The sequence below is a fragment of the Lissotriton helveticus genome, chromosome 9, assembly GCF_964261635.1.
Source record: "Lissotriton helveticus chromosome 9, aLisHel1.1, whole genome shotgun sequence".
NCBI lineage: Eukaryota > Metazoa > Chordata > Amphibia > Caudata > Salamandridae > Lissotriton > Lissotriton helveticus.
Genome location: NC_136070.1, coordinates 663,807,260 through 663,834,731, shown reverse-complemented (window position 1 = coordinate 663,834,731; position 27,472 = coordinate 663,807,260). Strand labels below are relative to the sequence as shown.

Below are 27,472 nucleotides of genomic sequence, written 5' to 3'. Positions count from 1 at the left end.
CGAGCTGGGGATGTCCTCCGAGGAAGAAGACAACGCTGCCGCCGAAGACGACAGCTACACGGTCGTAGAGACCGATTACACGAAGACTTCTGATAAGGTAGGAGACTCTTCGGCCCCCAAGAACCCGAGAGACTCTGAGTCTCGGAAAATCGAGGGCAAGACCCCGAAAGCGCCGACGCCAAAAAAGGCGGCGTCCGCGACTACTCACAGGCCCAGCGGATCCCCCGAGAAGGAGTCCCCGGCGCCGAGAGCTGCTGACCAGCAGAAAACATCGAAAATCATCCCCGAAAAGGATCGATCGACGCCGAGGGAGAAAGACCCTAAACTAACGACGACGACCAGGGAGCCAAAATCCGGGTCGACGTCGACGTCGAAAACTTCGACACCGAAAAGCTTGGCACCGAACCAAGCACCGAAAAGAACGGCTGATCCATCCGACGCGGAACACGCGGCCGAGATGGAGAAGAAGAGAAGGCGCCTCGAGGCCGAAATGGAGAACATCATGCAGCGGAAGAAAGATTTCGACGCTAAGATAAAAGCCTTCACGATCCCTCACAAGACCAAGCCACCGGTGGTGGAAGTAGTCGAGGAGGAAGACGAGATCGACGAGGTCGCCGAGGAACAAGACCAGGACGTCGAGGTGGTCGACGACCAAGAAGGGTACGAGAATCCCTACGATAGTTACAACTATGGGGAGGAAGAGGACAGCAGGACGGACGCAGAGTCGGCACCCTCTGACCTACAGGAGGTAGATTACATAGATGTCGACACCAACAGCCCGGAGGAGGCGGTCGACACATACCCCTCGAGGCCCTCGCCGCCGGACGACATCGGGGCCTACAACTCGGTGATAAAATCTGCCGCAGCAGCATTCAAGCTCAAGCTCGACGAAGAGAAGCAGAACGCAGACTTCCTTCTAGAGACATTGCTCCCAACGCAAACAAGGAGCCAGTACCTTCCAATGCTCGACAGCGTCCTGGCTCAGGGGAAGGAAGCATTCAGGGAACCCGCAACATGCAAGGCAGTAACTCCCAGAACAGAGAAAAAGTACAAACATTCCTCAAAAGACCCAGCCTACATTCAGGGCACGGTCTCCGCAGACTCCATTATCACGGCCACAGCAAGGAAGAGGGCTAACGTACCCACTACCTCGGGTCCACCACCAGATAAGGAGAGCAAGAGGATGGATCTGGTGGGCAGAAGGATCGAACGGAATGCCGTGACCCACTGGCGCATGGCTAATTCCAACGCCCTCATAAACAGGCACATGTACCAGATCATGGAGGAGCTGGGGCAGTTGGTGAAGGACCTGCCCCAGGATGCCAGGCAGAAGGCCGAAAAACTGGTTGAAGAAGGGAAGAACGCGGCAAATTCTTGCCTTAAGACGGCCCTAGATGGGGCAGACACCGCCAGCAGGCTCATGATGATGGGTGTCACGGAAAGGAGACACGCCTGGCTCAGGATCTCAGGTTTCAAACTGGAGGTGCAACACAGCATCCTGAACACACCGTTTAACGGCGACACGCTTTTCGGAACAACAGTTGATGAAAAGCTCAGTCAACTAAAGAAAGATAACGAAACAGCAAGATCCATGGGAGCATTGCAGTTCAGAGGCAACAAAGGCCCGGCGGGAGAGGTGGAAACCAGCCGGGTACATCACACCAGGCTTTCCAACAAGCGCACCAGGCAGACTCGCAGGCTCAACAGGGGCAGCAGAAGCAGTCCTGGCAATACCAACAAAGGGGCCAGTCCTTTCGTGGGAGAGGAAATGGACGTGGACAGAACAGAAGAGGGGGACAGCAGCCCGCCTCTAAGTGACTTCAAAAAACTCCGTGTGCCCGCCCACAAAAAAGATCCCAGGTGGCAGCACGTACACATGGGTCAAGACAAACTAGACACCTACGACCACATGACACCAGTGGGAGGAAGATTAAGATCTTACCTCCGAGAGTGGAGAGAAATCACATCAGACAAATGGATCCTCAACATTATCCAATTCGGATACTGCATAGAGTTGGAGGGGAGGCCAACAAACAGAAAACCAAAAAGAAAAACACTAGCAAGCAAGCAGCTGCAGTGTCTTCAGGAGGAGGCAAAGGAACTCCTGCGGAAACAGGCCATAGAACGGGTACCCTTCAAGGAAAGAAACACAGGAATATACTCAACGTACTTCCTGGTACCAAAGGTAGACGAGACAATGAGACCCATTCTGGACTTACGGTTCCTGAACAAATTCATAAGAACGCAAAAATTCAAAATGACCTCCCTGCAAGAGGTGCTCCCACAATTGCAGACCGGGGACTTCATGGTCACAATAGACCTCAAAGACGCCTACCTGCACATCCCAATGAACAGAAAGCACAAACACATGCGCAGGTTCACCATTGGAGAAAGCCACTACCAGTTCACGACACTGGCCTTCGGACTAAAATCAGCACCAAGGGTTTTCACAAAGTGCCTCGCAGCAGTCGCAGCGCACCTACGAAGGCAAGGAATACACGTATACTCTTACCTGGACGACTGGCTGGTGAAAGCAAACTCATACCAGAAATGCAAGCAGCAAGCACATACAGTGACGAGCACGCTCATAAGCCTTGGGTTCTCCATCCATTGGAAGAAATCATCAATGGAGCCGGAACAAGTCAAGATCTTCCTGGGAGCACAGATCAACACCTTACAGGGCAAGGTGTTCCCCAGCGAGAAGAGGGCGAGGGCGCTGGTGAAGGAAACTCGCCTCTACCGGAAGGGACAAGCTCGGACAGTGAGGACTGCGAGCAAGATCATGGGCATGATGGCATCATGCATCCACCTGGTACCAAATGTACGACTCCACATGAGACCCATTCAAGAATGGCTACAGGAGCAATGGTCACAAGCTACAGGCAGTTAAGAGGATCTAGTGGTTGTAACGCACGCAGTGCAGAAAGAAATGGCATGGTGGACCATGGAAAACATAACAAGGGGAAAGCCTCTAACGCCCCCAACGCCAACAGTGACCATCACCACAGACGCATCCCTGAAGGGATGGGGCGCTCACATGGAGGAGCTCAAGGTGAGGGGACTGTGGACGCCAACAGATGCGGCAAAGCACATCAATTACCTAGAACTGAAGACTGTCTTCCTTGCACTGAAAGCCTTTCAAACAAGACTGTACAAACACAAGGTGTTGATACAAACAGACAACACCACTGCGATGTTCTACATCAACAAGCAGGGGGGCACACAGTCAGCCCCACTTTCAACTCTGGCGCAGGAGATATGGAGATGGGCCATCCCTCTCAAGATAGACCTGCTAGCCATACACCTACCAGGGAAGGACAACATACAAGCCGATTGGCTCAGCAGGCAGACATCGGCATCCCACGAGTGGGAGCTCAATGCTCTGGAGACAAGGTACCTGTTCGACAGATGGGGGACACCATCGGTGGACCTGTTTGCCACACGCCAGAATGCAAAATGCCAAAACTTCGCATCCAGGCAGCCCGAGGAGGGGTCACTGGGGAATGCCCTATGGATAGATTGGTCAAGGACATTTGCTTACGCCTTTTCCCCGATACCACTGATGCACAGAGTGCTGAGCAAGTGCAGAGCGAGCAACATGACACTGATACTGGTCGCACCACAGTGGGCGAGGCAGACATGGTACTCGCAGATCATGGAGATGACACAGTGTGCACCCCACAGATTCAGCTGGAGGAAAGACCTACTCTCCATGCAGAACGGAGAGGTACTACATCCAGAGCCAGAGAGCATGAGCCTAGTAGCGTGGCTCCTGAGGACATAGAGTTCGCACATTTGAGACTGCCAGAAAGCACCCTGAGGGTCCTTCGGGAGGCACGAAGGCCCAGCACTCGGAAGTGCTACGTTGCGAAATGGAAAAGATTCACAATATGGTGCAGACAGGAAAGACTTCACAATACAATGAAGAGGGACTCCACAGTGCTACGGTACCTGACGCACTTGCTGGAGAAGAACCTTAGCTCATCCTCTTTAAGAGTTCACTTGGCAGCGATAGTCGCCTACACTAGGGGAGAAACGTGCAGGAGCTTCTTCACATCACAGGTGGTGAAGAGATTCCTAGAAGGAGCGAAAAGGATTGCACCACCCAAGCGGGTGCCGCCACCTGCATGGAACTTGAACACAGTCCTAACTGAACTCATGAAAGAGCCCTTTGAACCACTTCACAAGACCTCCCTAAAGATGCTAACTATGAAAACAGCCTTCCTGGTTGCAATAACGTCCTTACGCAGAGTAAGCGAGCTTCAAGCGCTGACGCTACAAGAACCCTACATACAAATACATAATGATAGAGTTGTGATGAGGACGGACCCACACTTCATGCCGAAGGTGGTATCCAAATTTCACATTAACCAGTCTATACAGATACCGAGTTTTTTTCCAAAAACCAACAACTAGCGCAGAGCGAGCTCTGCACACCCTGGACGCCAGAAGGGCAGTCATGCACTACATTGAAAGGACAAAGGGACACAGGAAAACAAAACAGTTCTTTGTGTCCTTCGCAAACAGCTTCATGGGTAAAGCTGTAACTAAAAAGACCATTGCACGATGGATCGCACAGACAATTCAATTCTGCCACAAGCGTGCAGGACAAGAACTGGCAGAGGGGACACGTGCCCACTCCACTAGGAAGAAGGGCGCTACAATAGCCTTCCTGGCTAACACACCCATAGAGGACATATGCCTGGCGGCAACATGGGCTTCGGTGCACACGTTCACGAAGCACTACTGTGTGGATATTCAAATGAACAAGGAAGCTCAAGTTGGACAGAAGGTGCTACAGCACATATTCAACACCCAACGCTCATCTTCCACCCAGCCGCCACAGAGATGAGAAACCGCTACAAAGTCTATGCACAGCATAGTGAATCCAGAAAGATTCACGCTGCAAAACGAATAGTTTTCTTACCTGTCGGTGTAGTTTTGCAGCTTGAAGATCTTTCTGGATTCACTAGCGAACCCACCCACCTCCGCCAGAAAGATGAGGCTGGAGAGAGAAGAGGTGGTTAAAAAAAAAAAAGGGACTTTTAAAAGTACAAAGCGGTAAAATACCAACTAAATAGAACATTGCCATTACTTCGGAAACGAAAGAAAAACGGAAAAAAAGAACCCGAAGATGGCGCCCAAGAGTGGGAGCTTCCGCAGGAAGCATGCCGACGTCACCGGAAATACACCCAAGGGGGGTGTGACGCCGACGCCCACCTGGGCTACGAAACAAAAAAAAACAAAGAAAAGACTACGAATCCGGACCCAACCACAAGACCGCGGAATAATGCACAGTATAGTGAATCCAGAAAGATCTTCAAGCTGCAAAACTACACCGACAGGTAAGAAAACTATTCGTTCTTTGCCCTTTGCTTATGTTCTGAGATATATACTTTTTATTTCTTTCCAATTTATCAATTGAAGATAGCATAATCTGTTCAAAGGCATATATCTGTTTTGGGATTTTTTGGGTGGGGACGAAATTAGATTTATTACGTAACCCTGTAGTCTCTTTTTCAATCATTGGCGGCTGATTTGCAAAAAAGGCTTGAAGTCTGATTTTCCGACAGAACTCGATGGTCTCTAATTTCACCTGTGTAAAATCTGTGTGCTGTCGTGGAACAAATTTTAATCCTAAGTTCAATACAGCCTCTTCGTCTTTTGTAAGTATTTTCTGGGATAGGTTAACAACAGCTGTTGTTGCCTTTACGATTTGTAAAAGTTCCTTCTTGTCCGCATCTCCCATGGTACCTTGAACCTTGTCTTTCCTTGCTGGTCCTTTTCTAAAAAAGACACGTTTTTTGTTTTGGTTCCCACGTGAATCAGAGCCTGATGACTCAGATGAAGAAGAGGTTTCTGAAAAGGTTTTAAACCTATTACGGGATCTTCCCTGAAAGCTGTAAAGTGCCCCCTTGATTCTGGCTGTGTGTAGTACTCGTCCTTCAGGAAAGGGTATGCCTTCTCAAGTGTAAACGCTTTGGAATCTCTCTCGTACTGCGCTGATTTATCAAGTGTGTTATCCTTGAAAGTTAAGATCTTTCTCTATTTTTTCTAATGAGGCTTTGGCATCAGACACCGTGGGGCTATTCTTAATCGCCTGGGTTAGAGATTCTATTTCTTCCAGTTCCTTCGCACTGAGTCTCTGTGCAGTTTCGATTGTGTGGACTATAAGGTCCCTGCTGCACTTTGTGTTGATACAACTGAATCCCTTTCTGTATTCAGCGTCCTCAGTGAAAATTACAGGGACATTTTTCGCCTGCAATCCCCATGGGATTGTACCTCCTCTCAGATGTTTTAGTAAAAAGTGTCCGTGAAGTTCCGTTCTTATGTGTTTTTTACTCAACCTTATTAATTTATCCGACTCGTTCTGCTGTTGAGCAGTGGTGCTCAAAGTGACATTTGAAAATGCAGAGGAAGCTATTAGACTCTGTATATGGTCTTCACTAAACGATAGAGTGTCCCTTTCCGACATACCTTTCGGAAGGATAAATAATTCCTTCCTATTTTTAATTCTGTGGTCACACTATACAGAATTGACCAAATCTTTAGTCACACTCTTGCGGGGGTTGCCCGCTCTATAGTTTTGAAATCAAGGGAGTCAGGTCCTAGGACGTGTGGTCGGCTGGACCATGAATTACAGTATCAAAAAACACTTTGCCGACTACACATTAATTTTTATCCTCACTTTTTAAGGAACAAACCAAGTGAAACTCCTGGGTTGGTTGGGTATATTTTACTCCTACCCTTTTATTTTTAGTTTTCAATTTTTGGATATTTACGTGTACAAAAAGGGACACTCTAAGGTCTAGTTACATCTACACATAAACACTGTACATTTCTACATCACAAATACGACATTTATATTCACAAATACGGCATTTATATATACACACTAGTTTTCTTTAAGTTTATACACAAACATTTGTTTTCTCAAAAAGACAAGAGTCTCGCCTTGGACTCAAGATCAGCAAATAAATGCAGCCAAAAGAGTATATTAATATATACAAAAATAAACCATAAATTTAATATGTGGCTTATTGGACAACAAGAGGCGTACTTGATACTAAAATTTAACAGTACATTCACTGGTTTAAATTCCCTATCTGAAGTATCAAGATTATGAGAACTTTCAAGGTTTTCAACCAAAACTGTAATTCACCTTCTGTTTGGACCAAACATAAGATCTTGGACCCCTCGTAATGAATAGGACATGCACACGAAACCCACTCCAAGATGGCCGCCATGCTTCAAATCCGTGCTGCCTTATAAACTAGCCCAAAAATGACCGCGACATCCACAGACTGATCTGAGAGTCACCGGATTGCCGCGTTGGAAGTAAGTAGGTCTAACTTGTTGCCAACACGCTAGTGAGCTTTAAAATTACCCGTTGTTGCAATAATTTAACGGGGGCTCTATACATAGGGAGAACAGATTTGTCCTCGAGCAAGAGTAGCGGTGGGATTGAAAAACGTCGCGACCGAACAGAACGCCCACAGCAAAGTCTGAAAACAGGATTTGGAGGTATGCCTTGGTTTATGTAGTGAACGCTATCTCTCTCAAACATATGCGCAAGATTTTACATGATTCCGCTGTTGGTTGCAGGCTGCGAACAACTGATAAGGATTTATGCTGCCAGTAACAACAGGACAACATTGTGAGATCAAAACACGATATTTGAGGTATGTCGAATGAGTGAATTCGTAATACCGCAATGCTAAGGTTCGATTGAACATTACATCATCTTCCTGTTAACTTATAGGATGAAAACTAACAGAAGCAGAGAATAAATCTTCTAAATAAAACTTGCGGACCGGCGACTGCCATGACACAGGTAACACGAGTGACATTGGTTAAAAAAGAGGCAAGCATTAAAAACTTAGACTGAAATTTAAAGAAGGGTTTCTTTTGATTTATACACCTCTAGATGACCTTTTAAAAGACAGAGCCCTGAGGAGAATCCGTAAAGTGATTAAATCGGATTCGAAACGCGTCGGCATACAAAGACAAACATCAGTTGCCCAATAAGCCACATATTAAATTTATGGTTTATTTTTGTATATATTAATATACTCTTTTGGCTGCATTTATTTACTGATCTTGAGTCCAAGGCGAGACTCTTGTCTTTTTGAGAAAACAAATGTTTGTGTATAAACTTAAAGAAAACTAGTGTGTATATATAAATGCCGTATTTGTGAATATAAATGTCGTATTTGTGATGTAGAAATGTACAGTGTTTATGTGTAGATGTAACTAGACCTTAGAGTGTCCCTTTTTGTACACGTAAATATCCAAAAATTTAAAAATAAAAATAAAAGGGTAAGAGTAAAATATACCCAACCAACCCAGGAGTTTCACTTGGTTTGTTCCTTAAAAAGTGAGGATAAAAATTAATGTGTAGTCTGCAAAGTGTTTTTTGACACTCAGATGATGAAAGCACCGTTCAAACTATTCCACAAAGCAACCCTACAAATGCTCACAATAAAGGCTGCATTTTTAGTTGCAATTACATCACTACGGAGAGTAAGTGAATTACAAGCACTAACGCTGCAAGAGACCTACTTCCAAATACATAATGACAGAATCGTCATGAGAACAGATCCACACTTTATGCCAAAGGTGGTATCAAGGTTCCACATAAACCAAACAGTACAAATACCAAGCTTCTTTCAAAAGCCAAAATCACAAGCGGGAAGGGCATTGCACACTCTTGACTCCAGAAGGGCAGTCTTCTCTTACATGGAAAGAACCAAAGAATACAGAAAAGCAAAACCATTCTTTATATCATTTACCAACAGTTTTCTTGGATGACCAGTGACCAAAAATGCAATTGTAAGATGAATTGCACAAGCCATACAGTTATGCCACAAACCGGCAGGTCAAACATTGCAAGGAGCCCCACAGGCTCACTCAACAAGGAAAAAAGGAGCAACAGTTTCTTTTCTAGCAAATACGCCTATTCAAGACATTTGCCAAGCAGCAACATGGTCCTCTGTGCACACATTCACAAAGCACTACTGCTTGGACATTCAAATGAATAAAGAAGCACAAGTAGGACAAAAGGTCTTACAACATATATTCACTAACCAACGCTCATCTTCCACCCAACCACCACAAGACTAGCAAACCGCTACAAAGTGTATGCACAGCATGTGAATCCAGAAAAGATTCACGCTACAAAAGGTATAGTTTCTTACCCATCGGTGTAGTTTTGCAGCTTGAAGAATTTTCTGGATTCACTAGCGAACCCACCCTCCTCCGCCAGAAGGATGAGCCAGGAGGAACTTTATACCAATGATGACAACCAAAGGTGGGGAGCTTCCGGAGGAAACACATTGACGTCCCAGAGGGACACCAAATGGTGGTATGTCAACGCCCACCAACAGAAAAAAATAAAAGAGAAGACATACTACAATTCCAGACCCAACCACCAGATGCCGAAATAATGCACAGCATTTGAATCCAGAAAACTCTTCAAGCTGTAAAACTACACCGACAGGTAAGAAACTATACGATGCCCGTATAGCTAAAGAAACTAGTGTTTGTTTGCAGGGTTTCCACTTCCCACTCTTCTAAATCTTGAAAACTTCAGCACTTCTTTGAATAAACTTGCCTCTTAAGTAAAGTACAGATGTACAGGATATCTTCCTTTTGGACTTGCTGTGCTTTTGATAGGGCAGGCATTACTTTCCTGGACCATCTACAGGCGTGAAACTGAAGCAGACCATGGCTGCACAGTTGGAAAGGATAGTGGTGCCGTTCTTGCAAAGCAGAACTTACAACTATTCTATATGGAAATGTATTGGTGATGTTTGTACATTGTGTCTGTATTTCCTCTGTACATTTGCTTTGTGTTGATCAAGATTAGGCCCGCCAGTAATTCTTGTCATAATCAGAATATTGTAGCTCCTGTTTTACCTTTAGCTATGGTAACAAATTTGTTGGACAACATTTGACATCTGTTTCTTTGGGCAATTTCTGCTTTTGCATTATTCTTGGTTTTTTACTTGTTCCCCTCGAGGGGTGCTGTGTGTATGTTTTTCGGAATATTTCTCTTATTGGGGCTGTCGGAGAACTCCATGATTAAAACTCATTTCCCTCTCTTTTGTAGGGTTGCTCGTTTGGATACCATGCTGGAGGCTGGGGCAAGCCCCCTGTGGATGAGACGGGCAAACCTTTGTACGGAGATGTCTTTGGGACAAATGCTGCTGAGTTCCAGGTAGGGCAGACAGCTGCAGCCACCTTTTGTTCAGTAGTACCCTAAATTCTGCTAAAATAATTGAAAAAGGGCTTAGTAGGATTGCAACAATGCAGCATTCGTGAAAAGGTGTTGGTAATTTGACCTTTTGGGGTAAGTGGGCTTCATCTTGATGGTTACCTGCAGTTTTTGTATCTGTCATCCTTATCTCGTGCCCCAGTTCTAATTGGTTAAGTGCCAGACCACCGCTGCTGCTGTAAAAATGGTGGTTCAATTTCCAGAGTTTCAGAAAGTGACTACTTGCACTGGACGAAAAGAAGTGTTTTTCACTCCATTGATGATAATCGAAAACAAATTTAGAATGAGCGTGTTTGCCCAGCACCATGCATTTGCAGCTGTTTTTCTAATGTATTTGTCAAGGGCATTCCTTTGTACTTTATTGCTTTTACCAGTTACTTGCATAGTTCTGAAGAAGCTTATGAACAGTACAAAATGCAGCATCATTCTTGTAGACACTGCATTTCCAGACTCAGAACAGCCATGTCAGCCTGCGAAAGAACACAAGCACTTACTCCAAATTCTCTACATTGCTGAACTTGTAAAAACGTTTCCCGACAAAAGTTTAATATACACATGAAGTTTACTCTGGTCAGATATCCTTTTAAAGGAACATCCTCATCCAGATTAGATCTTTACTAGGGGGTCACAGTTTGCCCAGACAAGATCGTGTTGATTGTGTTATCCTATACATACTCTTCTCTTTCTTCCTGCGGTAATACCACATTTCACCTTTTGAAATAAAACCGAGTGCTTATTGTACTTTTCTGTTAGGCTGCTATGTGTGGTGAAAAGGTTCCAAGCCGATAAGCTTATGAGGCAGTGGAAGCCTTTGATTAGGTCAACTTGCTTTCTTAAAGGGGTAGAGCACATACAGAATGAGGCTGTTTAGCAGCCTCCCACTGCCCAAAGTCACAATATGAGAGCTATCCAATGGCGCTTTTATATATTGAGATGCTTTTATATATTTTTGGGAGGTTTTTTGGTCTCTCCCAGGATGTTCACTAAAGCATGTCTGTCCATGACTGATATCCGTCAAGAACTAAAATTAATTGACTGTAATTTAGGGCCTGATGTCTTCTTTATCAGACGTAGGACAGTCCATCAGGGTGGCAGAGGACATTATGTCCACCATCTTGACAGATTGTCTGCTGAACTGACAGTGATCCACAACGTTGATCGTTATCTCTGTACCGTTACAAGAAAGCTGTCATGGTGGTTCCTGTAAAGGTACCAGAAAGTGTGTTTTTACTGCTGTTCACCAAACTTTACTATAGTTTCTGTTTTCAAAAGTTCGATTTTGTTATTGAAAATAAACTCCCACACCCATGGCTGGGGGAGCGGGGGCATTATTTGTTATTTTCTGTCCCTTACTACCAGGGCATGTAGTGTAATGTCCTTCTTATGATGGTGTTTACTCCACCTGGCCATCGGAGAACGCTTTCTGTTGACATTGCCAACCAGGGATCTTTTGACAAAAAGATATTGATTTCCCTGACTAAACAGGGGTAGCTGGTGACTGGGGCATTGATTTGGGGGACCGGGTGCTCTATTAGTTTGTGATAGACTACTTTATCGGACAAAGTCTAAATAGGGCTGTTAGTCTACTCCAGGATTAGAACATGATTAGAACATGAATTTCGAACATCTACAGTCATCTTGAGATAAATCTGAATGTTATTTTTGAGATGGGGAATATTTAAAAATAAAAGCACAGCTATACCAATGAAAGATGTAAATGTAAGGAGTAGTGTAGCAGGTAACTAAAATATGATTTCGACAAGGAGTACTGTAACCTCAAGAGCTACAACTCGGAGTAAGCTGCGCATCACTAAAAAGAGGGATTGGCTTTAATGTGTACTCAAGAACTGGTAGGCCAATGCCTTAAAATCCTCTTGTGGACTAAAGTAGATCCATTAGAATAATGAGCTCATTGGCTGTCTCGTAATGGTTATAACCGCCTCAAACTAGGTCCCCTTCTCCATTAGTAATTACCTTGTTGGTGGGAGGGGGGGTTGAAGCAGTACTAAGAATTTGAAGTCCCTTTCATTGATATGCTGATGTATTTTTAGACCAAAACAGAGGAAGAGGAGATTGATCGGACCCCGTGGGGAGAGTTAGAACCTTCTGATGAAGAGTCCTCGGAAGAAGAGGAGGAGGAGGAGAGCGATGAGGACAAACCTGACGAAACTGGTTTCATCACACCAGCTGACAGGTGAGCACTGAGTTCTGGACTTAGATGAGGATACATTTTTGAGATTTGCATCTCAGTACACCGGAACACCAAGCCCTAGGAAGCACCTTAATTGTGCCCGGTGGGTAGAATAGCAAGGAGCATAGAGTGAGAAAGAAATTCCCATGTATAGTTTTCTAGATGGGTACAGTAATTTACAGTTTGTATTACACTGAAAAATGACTCTACCCACACTACTCCTATATACCAACATCCTGTTAACATGAATTTTAATGTTATATTTTTTCTTTTCCACAGTGGCCTCATTACACCAGGTGGTATCTCATCTGTTCCCGCTGGTATGGAGACTCCTGAACTCATCGAGCTGAGAAAGAAGAAGATTGAGGAGCTCATGGATGGGTAAGAAATGAGACTTCTTCATGGTATGACGGAAGGGAAGCTCCTCAACATCAACATGGTTCACTATCTTTTGCTGATTGCATTGACATTGGCAGGGCCCTTGTGTGAGTTTCTTTCTCCGAAGTCACAAAGCACAATAACATAACCTGGCAAGAGTGCAAGTTGCTCCATAGACTGTTTATTTTCAGATGGGAAACCATTAGCCATTCCTTCCCCTCTCTTAACACTTATTGCTAAAGAAATGCCATTTCAGTCATTGGGATCTGCTGTCATCTTCTTAGTGTCTATACAGAGAGAATAAAAACATGAAGTTTTGGACATACATGCTAGTTCCTTTACAATTCAGCTCTGCTTCCTTCATTTCTGCCTCTTCCTGGAGTCTTTAACTTTGTACTGAGTGATCTGCTCAGTTGCCACTCTTTTGATCCTATATCTCTTGTGCATTTTTGTGGGTCACTGAAGCTGCCTGTCTTTGCTGACAATACAGCCCTAAAACTGGTTTCTCTATAGCAGGAGGGGTGATGCTACCAGAGTATTTGCACTGATAGGGACCTTTTGCCACTTTTCACTCATATTTCATCTTCTATTTTATTCCAGTACTGAAACCCCACAGCTATTTACAGTGCTACCAGAAAGGCGACCTGCAGCCTTGGGGGCAGCCATGATGGGTTCTACGCACATATATGACATGGCTGCGGTAAGTGATTTAACTTTATACTGCTGTGAGGGTGGAGGGTAATTTCCTAGCTCTGAACAATTTTATCTTGATTATTGTGCTGTCTTTCATCAAGGACAGCAGTGGTTCTACATGATCTTAATATTATTGTCAAATCTCTATGGTCTTCTAAGCTGTGTTAAGTTAGGATTTATGGAAAAGGTTTACACAGGACGGTTTTTAGTCATTGAATGGCCCATATTACAAAGCCATGATCATCCAGCCATTTTATTTTTAGTAGAATTTGACACATTTTTCCATCATGAACCACAGATAGTTAGCAATTAGCTGCAATCGCCTTTCTCAATATTTGTTATTATACAGTATTAGTGTCTGTCATAGATTCGCATGTTAAGTCCCAGGAAGATGACAAGGACTATGAGTACCAGCAATACTACAAGCCATATCTGGCACCGCCACTTCATTATCAACGGTACGAATATCACAAACCTCACCCTAGAGAGATGGCTCACCTTCCGCAACTTTGACCCAAGACCTTCAAGCTATGTTGGCAGACTACAAACAAAGATTTCCATCTCAAAATGTTCTCAAGGAGCCACCGGTGCAACCACAGGCCCTTGTGAAACCGAGTTTGCCAGCAACACCTACAGTGCCACGACCTTTTACACAAGAGCCCGATCCGGTCTACCGTTCCTCCTCAGATGAGGAGAGAGAAGAAGGCAAAATTCCAGACCCAATGCCTGCTGGCCTTTGGGAGAACTGCATCATTCCAACTCCCTCTTCTCCGTCACACCATCCAGCGGATTCTCCCGCCAGAAGACAAAGGGTGTTCCCACAACCTAATGGAGAGGACTTTTAATAGATTCCATCTCCCCATGGAAGTTACACATATAGACTGCTTCCTGTATGTCTTTAAAGAGGAAGCCTGGGTGACCAAGATAATGACGTGAACAGATGCATCTCGCTCCGACCCTGCCCGGCCTACAGCATTGAACTCTACCACCATCCGCTGCTGGTGGCACTCCCTGGGAGGGGTCACCTTCGCTGGAGTCCCGGTGGGGGACCATGTGGCTGACGGAGCGCAACCGATTGTCCCAGAGGTGCAGGTGAGGCTCAAGAGACTGCATGTGTACGGGGCCGCTGGCAGCCCGCCTTGCTTGTTGGGTCTGGGCGGTGGCGAGGAGAAGAGAAGGAGCCCTTTGTGGTTGTGGCGCCCACCTGGCTGACCAGTGTGGAATCCCCTGCTTACCCGGAGAAGGGGAGTGAGAGGCCTACATGTCCTGGGCCTCATTTGTCCTCTGAAGCTGCAGGCGGAGTCGGCCCAGCTATAACTTGACTTACTACCACGTGCCTGGGGTGCGGATTTGGGCGGTGCGGCCTGGCGTATCCCAGCGTTGCTGCTAATGCTGGATGAGGAATGCAGGTGCCCCCGTTCTCCAGCTTCCTCCCTTTTGCGGTCCCCACCGGACGGGTTGGACCAGAACAGCCGCCTGCTTGTGGGGCCTATTGTTGAAAACAGCAATTGCCAGAGCACTGGGCCCCAGCACTTTAGTCTCGATCTGGTGGGACGCCCACGCCCGGTGACCCATCGCAGAGTCGGGGATTCTTTGGCCCTCCTTTAAACACGTTGGCTGCATTCCCTCTGAAACTCTCCCTCCACAGGAGCCTGTGCGCAGGTGGAGACTGTGTGCCAGAGGGAGTGAGCCCCTACTGGTTGTGAGTTTCCCCCGGGGCCCCCCAGAGTGCGGGTCCTTGACGTTGACAGGAGGGGCGCAAAAGCTGTGCATCACAAGGATCTGCCTAAGGGGCCTCTCAGCCAGGCCCGGGTTGGTATGAAACCTTTGACAGCTGAGCCAGCGAGGTCAGCCGGCCGACTGTTCCTCTGGTACATACAACAGAGGAAGTGTCGTCACACCCAGCTTTACAGACAGACCGGTGGGCAACCAAAAAGGGGGCAAATTACGCAGCATTGGATCGGACACGTTGATCGGGGCTGGGTCCAGAAGCTGGCCCCAAATTGGTCAACATCTGGCTTCCACCCCATCCCCTCTTCCCCCCCCCCTCCTCCAGCACGACCGCTGGCTTTTCTCCCTGCTCCAACTCCTGAAGATCTGCATGCTGTTGGTACTGTCGCCAGCAGCACATGGACACGACTAAAACAAAGAAGGATTGCTGCGTCCTTGACCTGCTCATTAAGAGTTCCGGGGACCCCCTGAGCAAGAAGAACGCAGCAGAAGAATCAAAACCGTCTTGTGGGGAAGACAGAGCTGACAGCATGGTGGCCCACACATTTCTAGGATCGCTTTTCGCTTTTCTCCGAGAGGACCTGCAGACAGTAAAGAAAGACCTGTCCCTGGAGCTGAGGAAAGCTCGCCAGGATTGCGACGAAGTCAGAGAAATGGTGGCAGCATTAGAGGAGACTTCCACTGCCAGGGACGAGGAAATAGCTTCCGTTCAGCATGAAGTAATCATTTTACATGACCAGAAGATCGACATGCAAGCCCATGCTGAAGACCTGGAAAATAGGTCCAGGAGGAACAATGTCTGCATTCGAGGGGTCCCAACTAAGGTGGAGGCCTCCGATCTTAAGGGGTATGTGCAGGCTTTGTTCTGCTTTGTCGAGGGCTCCACGTGGGAGAACGCTGTCCAGATCGATCGGTGCCATCATTTTGGTCCTCCCCTCGAGGCACCTCACGCGCTGGCAGACATCCTGGTCTGTGTACATGACTTTAAAGTGAAAAAAACCATACTGAAGGCCGCCATGGATGTTCAGAAACTGCAGTTTCGAGACCATTCGCCACAGCTTTATCAGGACCTGGTTGCTATTACCGTACAGAAACGATAGGACTTCCGATCTGTCACTAATCATTTGCAAGTGTTGGGCACCGCATACTCATGGGGACATTCTTTTTCTGCTCATCTTTCACATGGAGGGTGAAACCTACCAGATGCGTTCTCTAGCAGATGCCTGTAAGTTTCTTGGCCTGGATCTTAAAGAACAGGAGTCTCAACAGTCACCTAGAGGAGACATCCCATTCTGCAGAAATCGCCAAGGGGCGTGACACGAATCCCGACTTGAGCATTACCTCCCTCACCTGGCTACAATTGCTATGGAGAGGTCGGCGGTGCTGCGCTCCCTCTCCAGGGAAGGAAAAGAAGACCATGACTCCCCCTCCTAAGGTACTGTGGAAGAGCTTTATTTGCAAGGATGGTCCCAGTGTGATGGGGCATGGGCGACAAGACTATTTCCTAGCAGATGATTCACGTTGCCTTGGCAGACCCCTTCCCTTTTGAAATTCCCATTGCAATGAACTACAAGGTACTTGTCTTTGTTCTTAATTATACTTGCTCTTTATTGTTGTGGGGGTTAAGGGTTTGTTATTGTGGTACCCCTTCCGGAGCGGGTTACCAGGCAGGCCACGAACCGTCTGAGTTTCCATTACAGATGTGCCCCGGCTGCCCCTCCTCACATGTTCCATGGAGTAGATGCCCATCCCCTCACAGCTCTCTCCCCCCCCCTCGAAGATCATGGAGACTAAGATAATTAGCCTCAATGTACAAGGCCTTAAAAGCCCCACTGAGAGGTCCTAGCTTCTCTCACTCCTAGAACTCTCCCGTGGGGACCTATGCATGATACAGGAAACACATCTACTTTCAAAAGATGCACACAGGATGCACTCTAAATGATCAACCCAGCAATATTGGTCATCAGGAAGGGGGCGAAAGGGGGTGCAGCTATTCTCTTTTCCAGACACTTCCCCAGCACAGTCTTGGGCCCTATTGCAGAGATTAAAGGTCGCCTAATAGTGCTACGCATGCAACTGGGCACGTTCCATTTCACGGTGGTGCCGATCTTCGCCCCAAATGAGCGACAAGAACCCTTTCTCACTGACTTTATTGCCAAAGTGCTTAACTCTCCAGACGCAGCTGTGGTGGTGGGTAGAGTTCTGAATATAGTGATGGACGCAGACCAAGACCGGTCGGGGCACAGAACTGGTCACACAGGGGCACTCTCTCCAGAGGGCCTAGACTGGTTGTCAGACTGTGGCTTGCATGATGTTTGGCGTGCCCAACACCCCAGGGAGATGGACTAAACATTTTACTCTGCAGCTCACAAGATCTATGCTCGATTAGACCACTTTGTAGCTTCCCTGTCTGCATGGGATTGAGCGCTCGCTTCTACCATTGAACCCCAGTTGCTTTCAGACCATGCTCCCATCACACTAACTCTACGCATGTCCTCCCTTACCAGACAGACATCCCCTGGCTCCTTCGTTAGACTCTGATACATTCTCCTGGGAACAGCCTTTACAACGCAGGCATTACCACGCGCTGCCATTACTACGCTGCTTTTACAACGCAAGTAGTTTCAACGACTTGCGCTGGAGAGCGCTGTTGTACAAGGAATAGTTTAATTTTCTATTCCAACACCTTCCCTACTGTAACGTGGGCTGGAGTTGGAATCGAAAATTATACTATTCCACTATCCAGCGCTAGTTGTTGTAACGACTTGCGTTGTAAAAACAGCGTTGTAATGGCACGCGTGGTAATAGCCCGCGTTGTGCTGACATACAACCCATTCTCCGGTTACCGTTGCAGTCATTAGAGATACTTTGCGAGTTTATCTTGAGCTCAACGACACAGGCGCCACTGCGCTTTCCTTGGTCTGGGAGGCCTCAAAAATTGGTTGCCCAAGGGGCACTCATTGAGAAGGCAGCAAATTAATATAAGACAAGTAGGGATAAGAGGAAGGAACCGTAAACGTGCAGTAGGTGCACTCAATTAAATCTGTCTAGAGAGATGCGGGCCAGAAGTGTTCGACGAAGATGGCATTACGGCTACATTCCAGGCCTATTATGCAGACCTGTACTCACAGGACACTGCTGTTACCACAAACCACCCCCCCCAGGCATACCTGGGGCCGCGGGGGATCACTCCCCTTACCCCCAACAAAAGCTGACGCACTAGATAAGCCCATTTGAGTGGAGGAGGTGATCTCTCCGATCGCCTGCTTAACGCCCTTGAAGTCGCCGGGTCCGGATGGATTCAGCGCTGCTTTTTAGAAGACCTTCTGCCCGGAACTCGCTCCAATCCTTAACCGCCTTTTTAATTCCTTCTCCGACACGGGCACACTGATGGAGTCCATGTTGCAAGCCTCGATAACGGAAAGCGAAAGACCCGAGGCCCTGTAGCTCAAACCGACCTATCTTGCTTTCAAATGTCAAGGCAAAGCTCGTTGCCAGTGTCCTAGCGCACCGCCTCAATCTCCTCATGCCTGGACTTGTAGATCCAGATGAGGACGTGTTTATCCCTTGCCGGCAATGTGGGGATATTGTTAAGCGCACCTGCCATCTTATAGTAAGTACTAGTGATCACGCGAAGAAGCACCATACTGTTGGCAGTCGATGCCGAAAAGGCGTTTGACCGGGTGCACAGGACATATCTGTTTGCGACTCTCAAACTCTTCGGATTTAGCAAGTGTTTCGAGAGTTGGATCAAGAGCATATATATATACCGCTCCCTGTACCAGAGTACTGGTGAATGGCATGAGGTCTGGCGAATTCCCTATTGAGCAGGGCATGAGGTAAGGTTGCCCCCTCTCCTCGCTCCTGTTTGCTCTTTATATGGAGCCCCTTGCTCAAAGGCTAAGGGATCATCTTAAGGCGGTGGGCATCCCATTCGGAACTGACAATCACTTAATTAGTCTGTATGCTGACGATGTCCTCTTTTTGCTCGCACAACCTTTGGTCTCTCTCCCTACTATTGTCTTGGAGCTACAAGTGTTCAGAGCAATCTCGGGCTTTCGGGCAAGCATGCAGAAGTCACAAATTTTAAATCTTATTGCTGTCCCTCCCACGGAGTGTACATCGAGAGACCAGTTTGCATTTCAGTGGATCTCCGGTGCCCTACTTTGCTTAGAGTTGGTCTTAACCAATAGTCTCTCCTAAACTGCAGCTGCCAACTACTCCGCGCTTGCGGGCCAAATTCGCAGGGACTTAGCACGATGGCAGGCAGCTACCCACTATGTTGGCTTAGCAGGGTGGCAGCAGTAAAAATTAACATCCTCCCACGTGCCCCTTACACCTTCCAGACGCTTCCCCTGGCCCCACCGCCCGCATAGTTAGCGCTCTCCAGAAGGAGATTGAACACTTTCTATGGGGCAGGAAGAAGCCCTGGTTGCAGAAGCAGTTTTTGCCATCGGCTGAAAGAAAGCGGGGGCCTCGCGGTGCCCAACTTGCTAGGCTTCTACCAGGCGGCACAGCTGCGATACTTGGTGGAGTGGAACCGCCTGCTGACTGAGAAACATTGGGTCTTTATGGACCAAACGTGCGCAAATTCCCACATTTCGAGGGCGGTGTGGCTGTCCCAACCCCACAGGGCTTGGGGGCTCTATTTCACCACAGTAACCAACCTAACACTCAAAGTCTGGGACAAAGTGACTCTTGCAGTGGGTCTTACTACATTCCCTTAACCCATGACACCCCTGTTCACAAATCCGGACATCCCACTGGGCCTGACCCAAAACACTGCCAAGCACTAGATCGCAGGGGGGATACAAATGCATGGAATGTCTCTTTGACCAGGAAGGCCTCATTCTGTTTGACCTACTCAAAATAGACTACTCCCTGTTAGAAACCAACCGGTTCACCCACACACAATTGATTCATTAGTTACTTCAACCCGATGTACGCAATAAATAAGGTGGGACGACCGTTGACATCCTTTGAGAAATGGCCGTTCCATAAGGCAGAAGACAAGAAGCTAATCTCTAAGACTTATCTCCACCTGTCAGACACTGCTGAACCACAGAACCCCAGGCCAGAGCCGCTAGGAAACAGAGCCAGGACGAACTTTGTCAGATAGAGTGGGAAGGTATCTTTTACAGAGTACACCACAAAACGCACACTGCAGTGCACACAGAAACTGCCTACAAAGTCATTTCTTACTGGTATTCCCCCCTCATGCATTCAGAGGTGGAACACACAATGCAATGGCCAATGCTGGCGATGTTGTGGTAGTCCTGGGACACTGCCCCACCTCCTCTGGCATTGCCCGAAGTTAACTAGATACAGGGAACAAATTCTAGATGACATACACTCTGCCTTCAGAACTACCAGCCCCGGATTCCCTGCGTACACAGTATTAGGATTCCCAAATGCACTCACGTTACCAATCCGCTCCACGAGGGGAAAACAGATAGCTCTTGCCCTGAATGCTGCAATTCGGGTTCTGGTACCCAATTGGGATACAGACAAAACACTGAACCATAAGCAAAGGCTTCTTCAACTTTGGCTACTACTTGGTATGGAGGGACAGTTGACAGACACGACGGCGTATACTAAAATATGGGCCCCAATCATTACTGTCCTCTCCACAAAATTTAGAGAGTTGACCTGCTCAACATATCTGCGCATACTGAGATTAATACTGCATGCCCAAGGAGAAGATAGGGCTGTCTGAAAGTTGTCAAACTGTCCGACAGGCTCAGATGGCAGACTGCAAGAGCACACACTTTTTACCTTTTAGTCGCGCGCTTTGAAGGGGTTGGGGCGGGGAGTTGTGGTAGGGCGTTTTTTTATGTTTTATGCTTATCCATATGTTTCTCTGTTTTTAGGTCTCGTCCTTTTCCATTGCGAAGCAATGGGAAATGGGGGAGAATTCAAGTGCTCCATCGGATAGTCAAACCACCGCTTTTTTCCGTGGCGTTTTCTTCGAGTGCACGTACAGGCACGCGCATTTGGCCCATACACTTTCATGGCCATCTGTTCCTGTTCCTAATGGCCCTCCCCCTCCCCCAGCACAGAGCGCGCATCGCGGCCGCACAGCACATCAAAGGGCTTCTCCCAGCGTGTGCTGTGCGGCTTCTCCTCCCCTAATTATGTGGCCGGCCGTACTTGTGTTTCCTGGCCGCTTCCCGGCCGATCAACTTGTATCAGTTTGCTTACATTACCATGGTTTAAGGCACACATAATTTCCTGTATCATGCCTTGCACTCCCTACCTTCTCGGGACATTCTTTGCACTTGTAATCATAGCAAGCAAGGCAACTTTCGGATCAGCTACGGTCAGACAGCTATCTTGTTCGCTGTCCTTGTTTTCGACGTTTTATGTTCTCTTCCTAAGCCTTACATCAGTGACGGCCCTTCGCTAGCCTTGCACACCAAAGCCTGTGATGTCACTTATATCACAGTTGCTTGAACTAGATTACCTACCCATGCCACCTGAATTTGGCACACATTTTATATTCTCTTGCTGGACATCTCATGCCGTATCGTTATTTTTACTCCTCAATTTCCACACCTGGCATTAGTTTCTTTTCATGCCTTGCACCATTTTGTCATGCTTTACTCTACTCATGCCTTGCAAGCCCTGAACCTATTATCTTCCCTACCCAATCTTTCCACCTGATATCTTCACATGCCATATACCTGTATTCTCCTCCTATGCATATGCACCCGTTATCGTCTCTCACATCAGGAAGGTTTTGTTTCCCATGCCTGCTCCTTGCATCAATCTCATGCTCTGCACCTGAAATGTCACATCAAAGGCTCTGTGCCACTTTCACCCACACAGCAACACTTACAGACACACAACGCCACTCACACCCACGCAAGCCCACTATCATCCATGCAACACCACACTCACCCACGCAACGCCACTCACCCAAGCAACACCACTCACACACGCAACGCCACTCATCCACGCAACCCCACTCATACTCATCCACGCAACCCCACTCATCCACGCAACGCCACTCATCCACGCAACGCCACTCACCCAAGCAACACCACTCACACACACAACGCCACTCTCACACGCAACGCCACTCACACACGCAACGCCACTCACACACGCAACGCCACTCACACACGCAACGCCACTCACACACGCAACGCCACTCACACACGCAACGCCACTCAGCCACGCAACGCCACTCAGCCACGCAACGCCACTCAGCCACGCAACGCCACTCAGCCACGCAACGCCACTCAGCCACGCAACGCCACTCAGCCACGCAACGCCACTCAGCCACGTGCAACGCCACTGACACGCGCAACGCCACTGACACGCGCAACGCCACTGACACGCGCAACGCCACTGACACGCGCAACGCCACTGACACGCGCAACGCCACTGACACGCGCAACGCCACTGACACACGCAACGCCACTGACACACGCAACGCCACTGACACACGCAACGCCACTGACACACGCAACGCCACTGACACACGCAACGCCACTGACACACGCAACGCCACTGACACACGCAACGCCACTGACACACGCAACGCCACTGACACACGCAACGCCACTGACACACGGGTGCAGATTGTGGGTGCAGATTCAGAGAAAACTCAGCAGCACCACCGCCATTGCAATGCAATAGGTCTCGTTTTAACGCAAATTTAAGCTATAGGCCTTGTAAATGGCAAAGCCTTTTATTTATGTTCCAAAAACCAGAACGCAAAAATAAAGGGAATAATCATTTACAATGCTAATAGTTCAGACTCGCGTTATTGCGAGACCTATTGCATTTTCAATGCTTGTTATTAATAGAAATTAGCTACATTGCAGCTTTCCCCCACTCCCAGCAAGGCATTGAGGGAAGCACGTGCCCGAAACCGACCCATGGGGTCTATGTGACTACATTCCTAAGCGTGCACTGGTCAAGTACAGTTTTACTCCTAAGCGGCCGGCCCAGTTTGGGTTGTGGGCGACATACTGTGTAAACGTCATCTTAATGTCTTAAATACACCGTATCTGCTGCAAGCTGGTCCCCGTTACCAGGGCTGGGCCCTTTTGGAGAACACATTTGTGACCCTGCCCAGCTGGGGTGGAATGTGACGATTCCTAGAGCTTTACTCCCGCTGACATACCAGGACAAACCATGCGGCCGGCCCGGCTTGGGTTGTAGGTGGCATGCTGTGTAATTGTTCTTATGATATGAATGCTATTAAAAAAAGAGATGTGATACTAAAGACGAAGCCATAAAATCAGTGCACACAATTTCAATAACAGAGTACATCTAGCAAGAGGGTATAAAGATATTGATGGCCATGATTACCACCAGTGCTCTCTCGCCTAGAGGAAAAGTACAGAGCCCCAGAGAATTCACCTTTCTGTCTGACAGGCCACCCGAAGCCGGATTCTGTTCTCTCGCAGGCGGCACAAAGGAGATCTAAGAACACAGCCACCCGGATCTCCACTCCTCCATACAAGGAAGGGCGCAAGTTTTGCAGCGTGAATCTTTTCTGGATTCACTATGTTGTGCATTATTCCACCATCTAGTGGTTGGCTATTTTCTTTTTTCGTGGCTTGTGGGCGTCGACATACCACCATTTGGTGTCCTTCTGTGATGTTGCTGTGCTTCCTCCGGAAGCTCCCACCTTTGCTTGCCATCTTCAGATTATTTTTTTCCTGCAGTTGGGTCTGGATCGAGACGGAAGGAGCTCCAGAACTTTAGAGAGAAGAATCCACGAATATCAGCTAGATGAACAGGAAAACAACTTTTGCAGCGTGAATCTTTCTGGATTCACTATGCTGTGCATATTCCGCAATCTGGTGGTTGGGTCCGGAATCGTAGTCTTTTTTCTCTTTTTTTGGTGTACCTTCGGTGACGTCGGCGTGCTTCCGGCAGAAGCTACCACCCTTGGGCGCCATCTTCAGATTCTTTTTTCCGCCGTTGGGTCTGGATCGTCGCGTGAAGCTCCAGAAGTTTTGGAGAAGGAAAGGAGAAAATACTGCAAATCTTCAACCGAGAAGACCTGAGAAGATCGGGAGAAGAGGACCTTTTGAGAGGAGACGACGAAGAAAGGAGAAAATCTCGAAATCTTCGACGTACTTCGAGGAATGCACACACATGGGGCCCCTTGAGCGCAGGGATGTACAAGACGCCCTTTAAATTCTGCAAGAACTGCCACCACAAGTTCGCACAGAAGGACCAGCACCCAGTCGGCAACCTCTGCCTACCTATCGACCACGAGAGCAGAGACTGCGACGCCTGCTCCGTCTTCAAGCCGAAGACACTCCGAGTTCGAGAAAAACAGAGGACGGCTCATCACACGATGCAGGGCAAGGGCAAAGCCCGGCGCTTTATGAACTTGGCCTCTCCACAGACGACGAGGACAACATCGCCGAAGGCCCAGATGACTTCACGGTCGCTGAGACCGATAAGAAAACGCCTGAAAAGGTAGGAGAGTCTACGACCCCGAAAACTCCCACAGGGCCTCGAAAACCAGAGGCAGACTGTCTGAGCCCAAAGCCTCGAAAGGAGCACCGGCGTCGAACAAATCGACGACCGAAGCTGCATCCTCCGAAAAAGAGCCCAGCGGATCCTCCGAGAAGGACTCCCGGCGGCAGAAGACCAGCAAAAAGCAAAGGTCATCGAAGCAAGCACCCGAAAGAGGGCCTTCGACTTCGACCTCGACTTCCAACTTCGACGTCGAAAGAAAAGGAGCCAAAGAAAGCTTCGACGTCGACGGTGCCGCCGAAAAGGGCGGCCGAAACGCTCGACGACGAACAGGCCGCAGAGATGCAGAGAAAGAGGCTCGAGGCCGAAATGGAGAACATCCTTCAGAGAAGGAAGGATTTCGATGAAAAAATGAGAAGCTACAAGATCCCCTCGAAGCCGGCAACGACCGTCGCTGAGGTACAGGAGCCCGAGGAGTTCGACGTCGAAGAGCCGCCGAAAACCCCAGAACCTTCGGAGCACGAAGAGGAGGAAGACCTCTGCTATACAGAAGGGGATTACGGGGAACAGCAGTCAAGCTACGGCTCAGGTTCCTCGACGGCCCAAGACCAGGAATGGCAGGACATCGAGGCCGAAAACCCAGAGGAGGCGGTGGAAACATACCCCTCGAGGCCTTCACCACCGGATGACATTGGGGCATACAATGAGGTGGTAAGAAAGGCGGCAGCAGCCTATGGGGTTAAGATGGAAGAGGAGAAGCCAGAAGCAGACTTCCTGCTCGAGACATTGCTCCCCATACAGACAAGAAGCCAGTTCCTGCCCATGCTCAAGAGTATCACAGACCAGGGGAAGGAAGCCTTCAAGGACCCGGCTACGTGCAGATCAGTAACGCCGAGGACGGAGAAGAAATACAAATTCTCCTCCCAAGACCCAGCTTACATCAAGGGATCCGTCACAGCAGATTCTATAATAGCTGCAACAGCCAGGAAAAGGGCAAACGTCCCAACAACGTCTGGACCCCCACCTGACAAGGAAAGCAGGAGGATGGATCTAACTGGCAGGAAGATTGAGAGGAACGCCGCAACGCACTGGCGGATGGCGAATTCCAACGCCCTCCTGAATAGGCATCAATACCAGCACTGGGAGGAGATGGGACAGTTGCTCAAGCACCTTCCGGAACAATACCGTGAGAGGGCATCGCACCTTGTGGAAGAGGGGAAGAGCATCTCCAATTCGTGCCTGAAGACAGCCTTGGATGGGGCAGAAGCATCCAGCAGACTGATGGCTATAGGCATCACAGAAAGAAGGCAAGCCTGGCTCAGGATCTCAGGATTCAAGGCTGAGGTTCAGAACAACATCCTGAACACACCCTTCAACGGTGAAACACTGTTCGGAGCCCCAGTTGATGATAAGCTCACCCAACTGAAGAAAGACAACGAGACTGCAAGGTCCATGGGGGCCCTGCAGTTCAGAGGGATGAGAAGGGGCACTCCTACACGGAGGCCGAACGGCAGAGGTGGAAATCAGCGATGAGATTCTCACCAAAGTTTCCACCAGGGGCAACAGAGTGACAACCAGGGCCACCAGGGCCAGCAGAGGCAAGGCTGGAACTACCAAAGCAGGGGCCAGTCCTTTCGGTCAAGAAGAAATGGACGAGGCCAAAGAAGGAGAGGCGGTGAACAACCACCCTCTAAGTGACTTCAGACGAGAGAAGGTGCCCCACCACCCAAACTCTCTGGTGGAGGAGCACGGGAAAACAAAGAGGAGAGGGCTACACGGACAATACACAAAGGAACATGTAACACCGGTAGAAGGAAGATTAAGATTTTTTTCTCCACGAGTGGAGCAAAATAACAACAGACAAGTGGATACTCAATATCATGCAGTACGGATACTGCATAGAATTAGAAAAGAGGCCACCAAACAGAAAACCAAAGAAAAGACAGCACTCGGGAAAAGAGCTGCAACTACTGCAAGAGGAAGCCCAAGAACTGCTCCTCAAAGCGGCCATCGAACGAGTTCCTTTCAAAGAACGGAACAAGGGAGTGTACTCAAACTACTTCCTAGTGCCAAAAGTGGACGAAACTCTAACACCCATCCCCGACCTACGGTTCCTGAACAAATATGTCAAAACTGACTGTTTCCTGACTGTTGAGTTCCCACTCGTGGGACGCTGAAGTCTGCCTGCTGAGCCAATCCGCTTCTACATTGTCCTTCCCTGGAAGGTGTATGGCTAGCAAGTCTATTTTTAGTGGTATAGCCCATTTCCAGATCTCCTGTGCCAAGTTTGAGAGAGGGAACGATTGAGTTCCCCCCTGTTTGTTTATATAAAACATCGTTGTGGTGTTGTCTGTTTGTATTAGCACCTTCTGGTTGTACAGGTGTCTCTGAAAGGCCTTGAGGGCTAGCAACACAGTTTTCAGTTCCAGGTAGTTGATGTGCCTGACTACATCTGTAGGGCTCCACAGACCCCTCACTCTGAGCCTGTTCATGTGTGCGCCCCACCCCTTCTGGGATGCGTCTGTGGTGATGGTCACTGTTGGGTCCGGTGGTGTTAGAGGTTTCCCTTCTGTTATTCTCTCCTTGGTCCACCACCTTATCTCTTCCTGCACCCTGTGCGTTACAACCACTAGATCCTCCCAACTTACTGTAGCTTGTGACCATTGTTGTTGCAGCCACTCTTGGAGTGGTCTCATTTGCAGGCGTACATTGGGGACCAGGTGTATGCATGATGCCATCATCCCCAAGATCTTGCT

General features: G+C 48.2%; 1 protein-coding gene across 1 annotated transcript in view; it reads left to right on the top strand.

The window, feature by feature from the left end:
• The window catches only part of SF3B2 (splicing factor 3b subunit 2), a 374,355-nt gene that overhangs the window by 295,704 nt on the left and 51,179 nt on the right, over positions 1-27,472 (top strand). The window contains exons 16-19 of the mRNA XM_078660758.1: positions 10,112-10,219; positions 12,328-12,470; positions 12,747-12,848; positions 13,446-13,545. Of these exons, the coding sequence (XP_078516884.1) occupies positions 10,112-10,219; positions 12,328-12,470; positions 12,747-12,848; positions 13,446-13,545 (453 nt within the window). The remainder of the gene's footprint in view (positions 1-10,111; positions 10,220-12,327; positions 12,471-12,746; positions 12,849-13,445; positions 13,546-27,472) is intronic.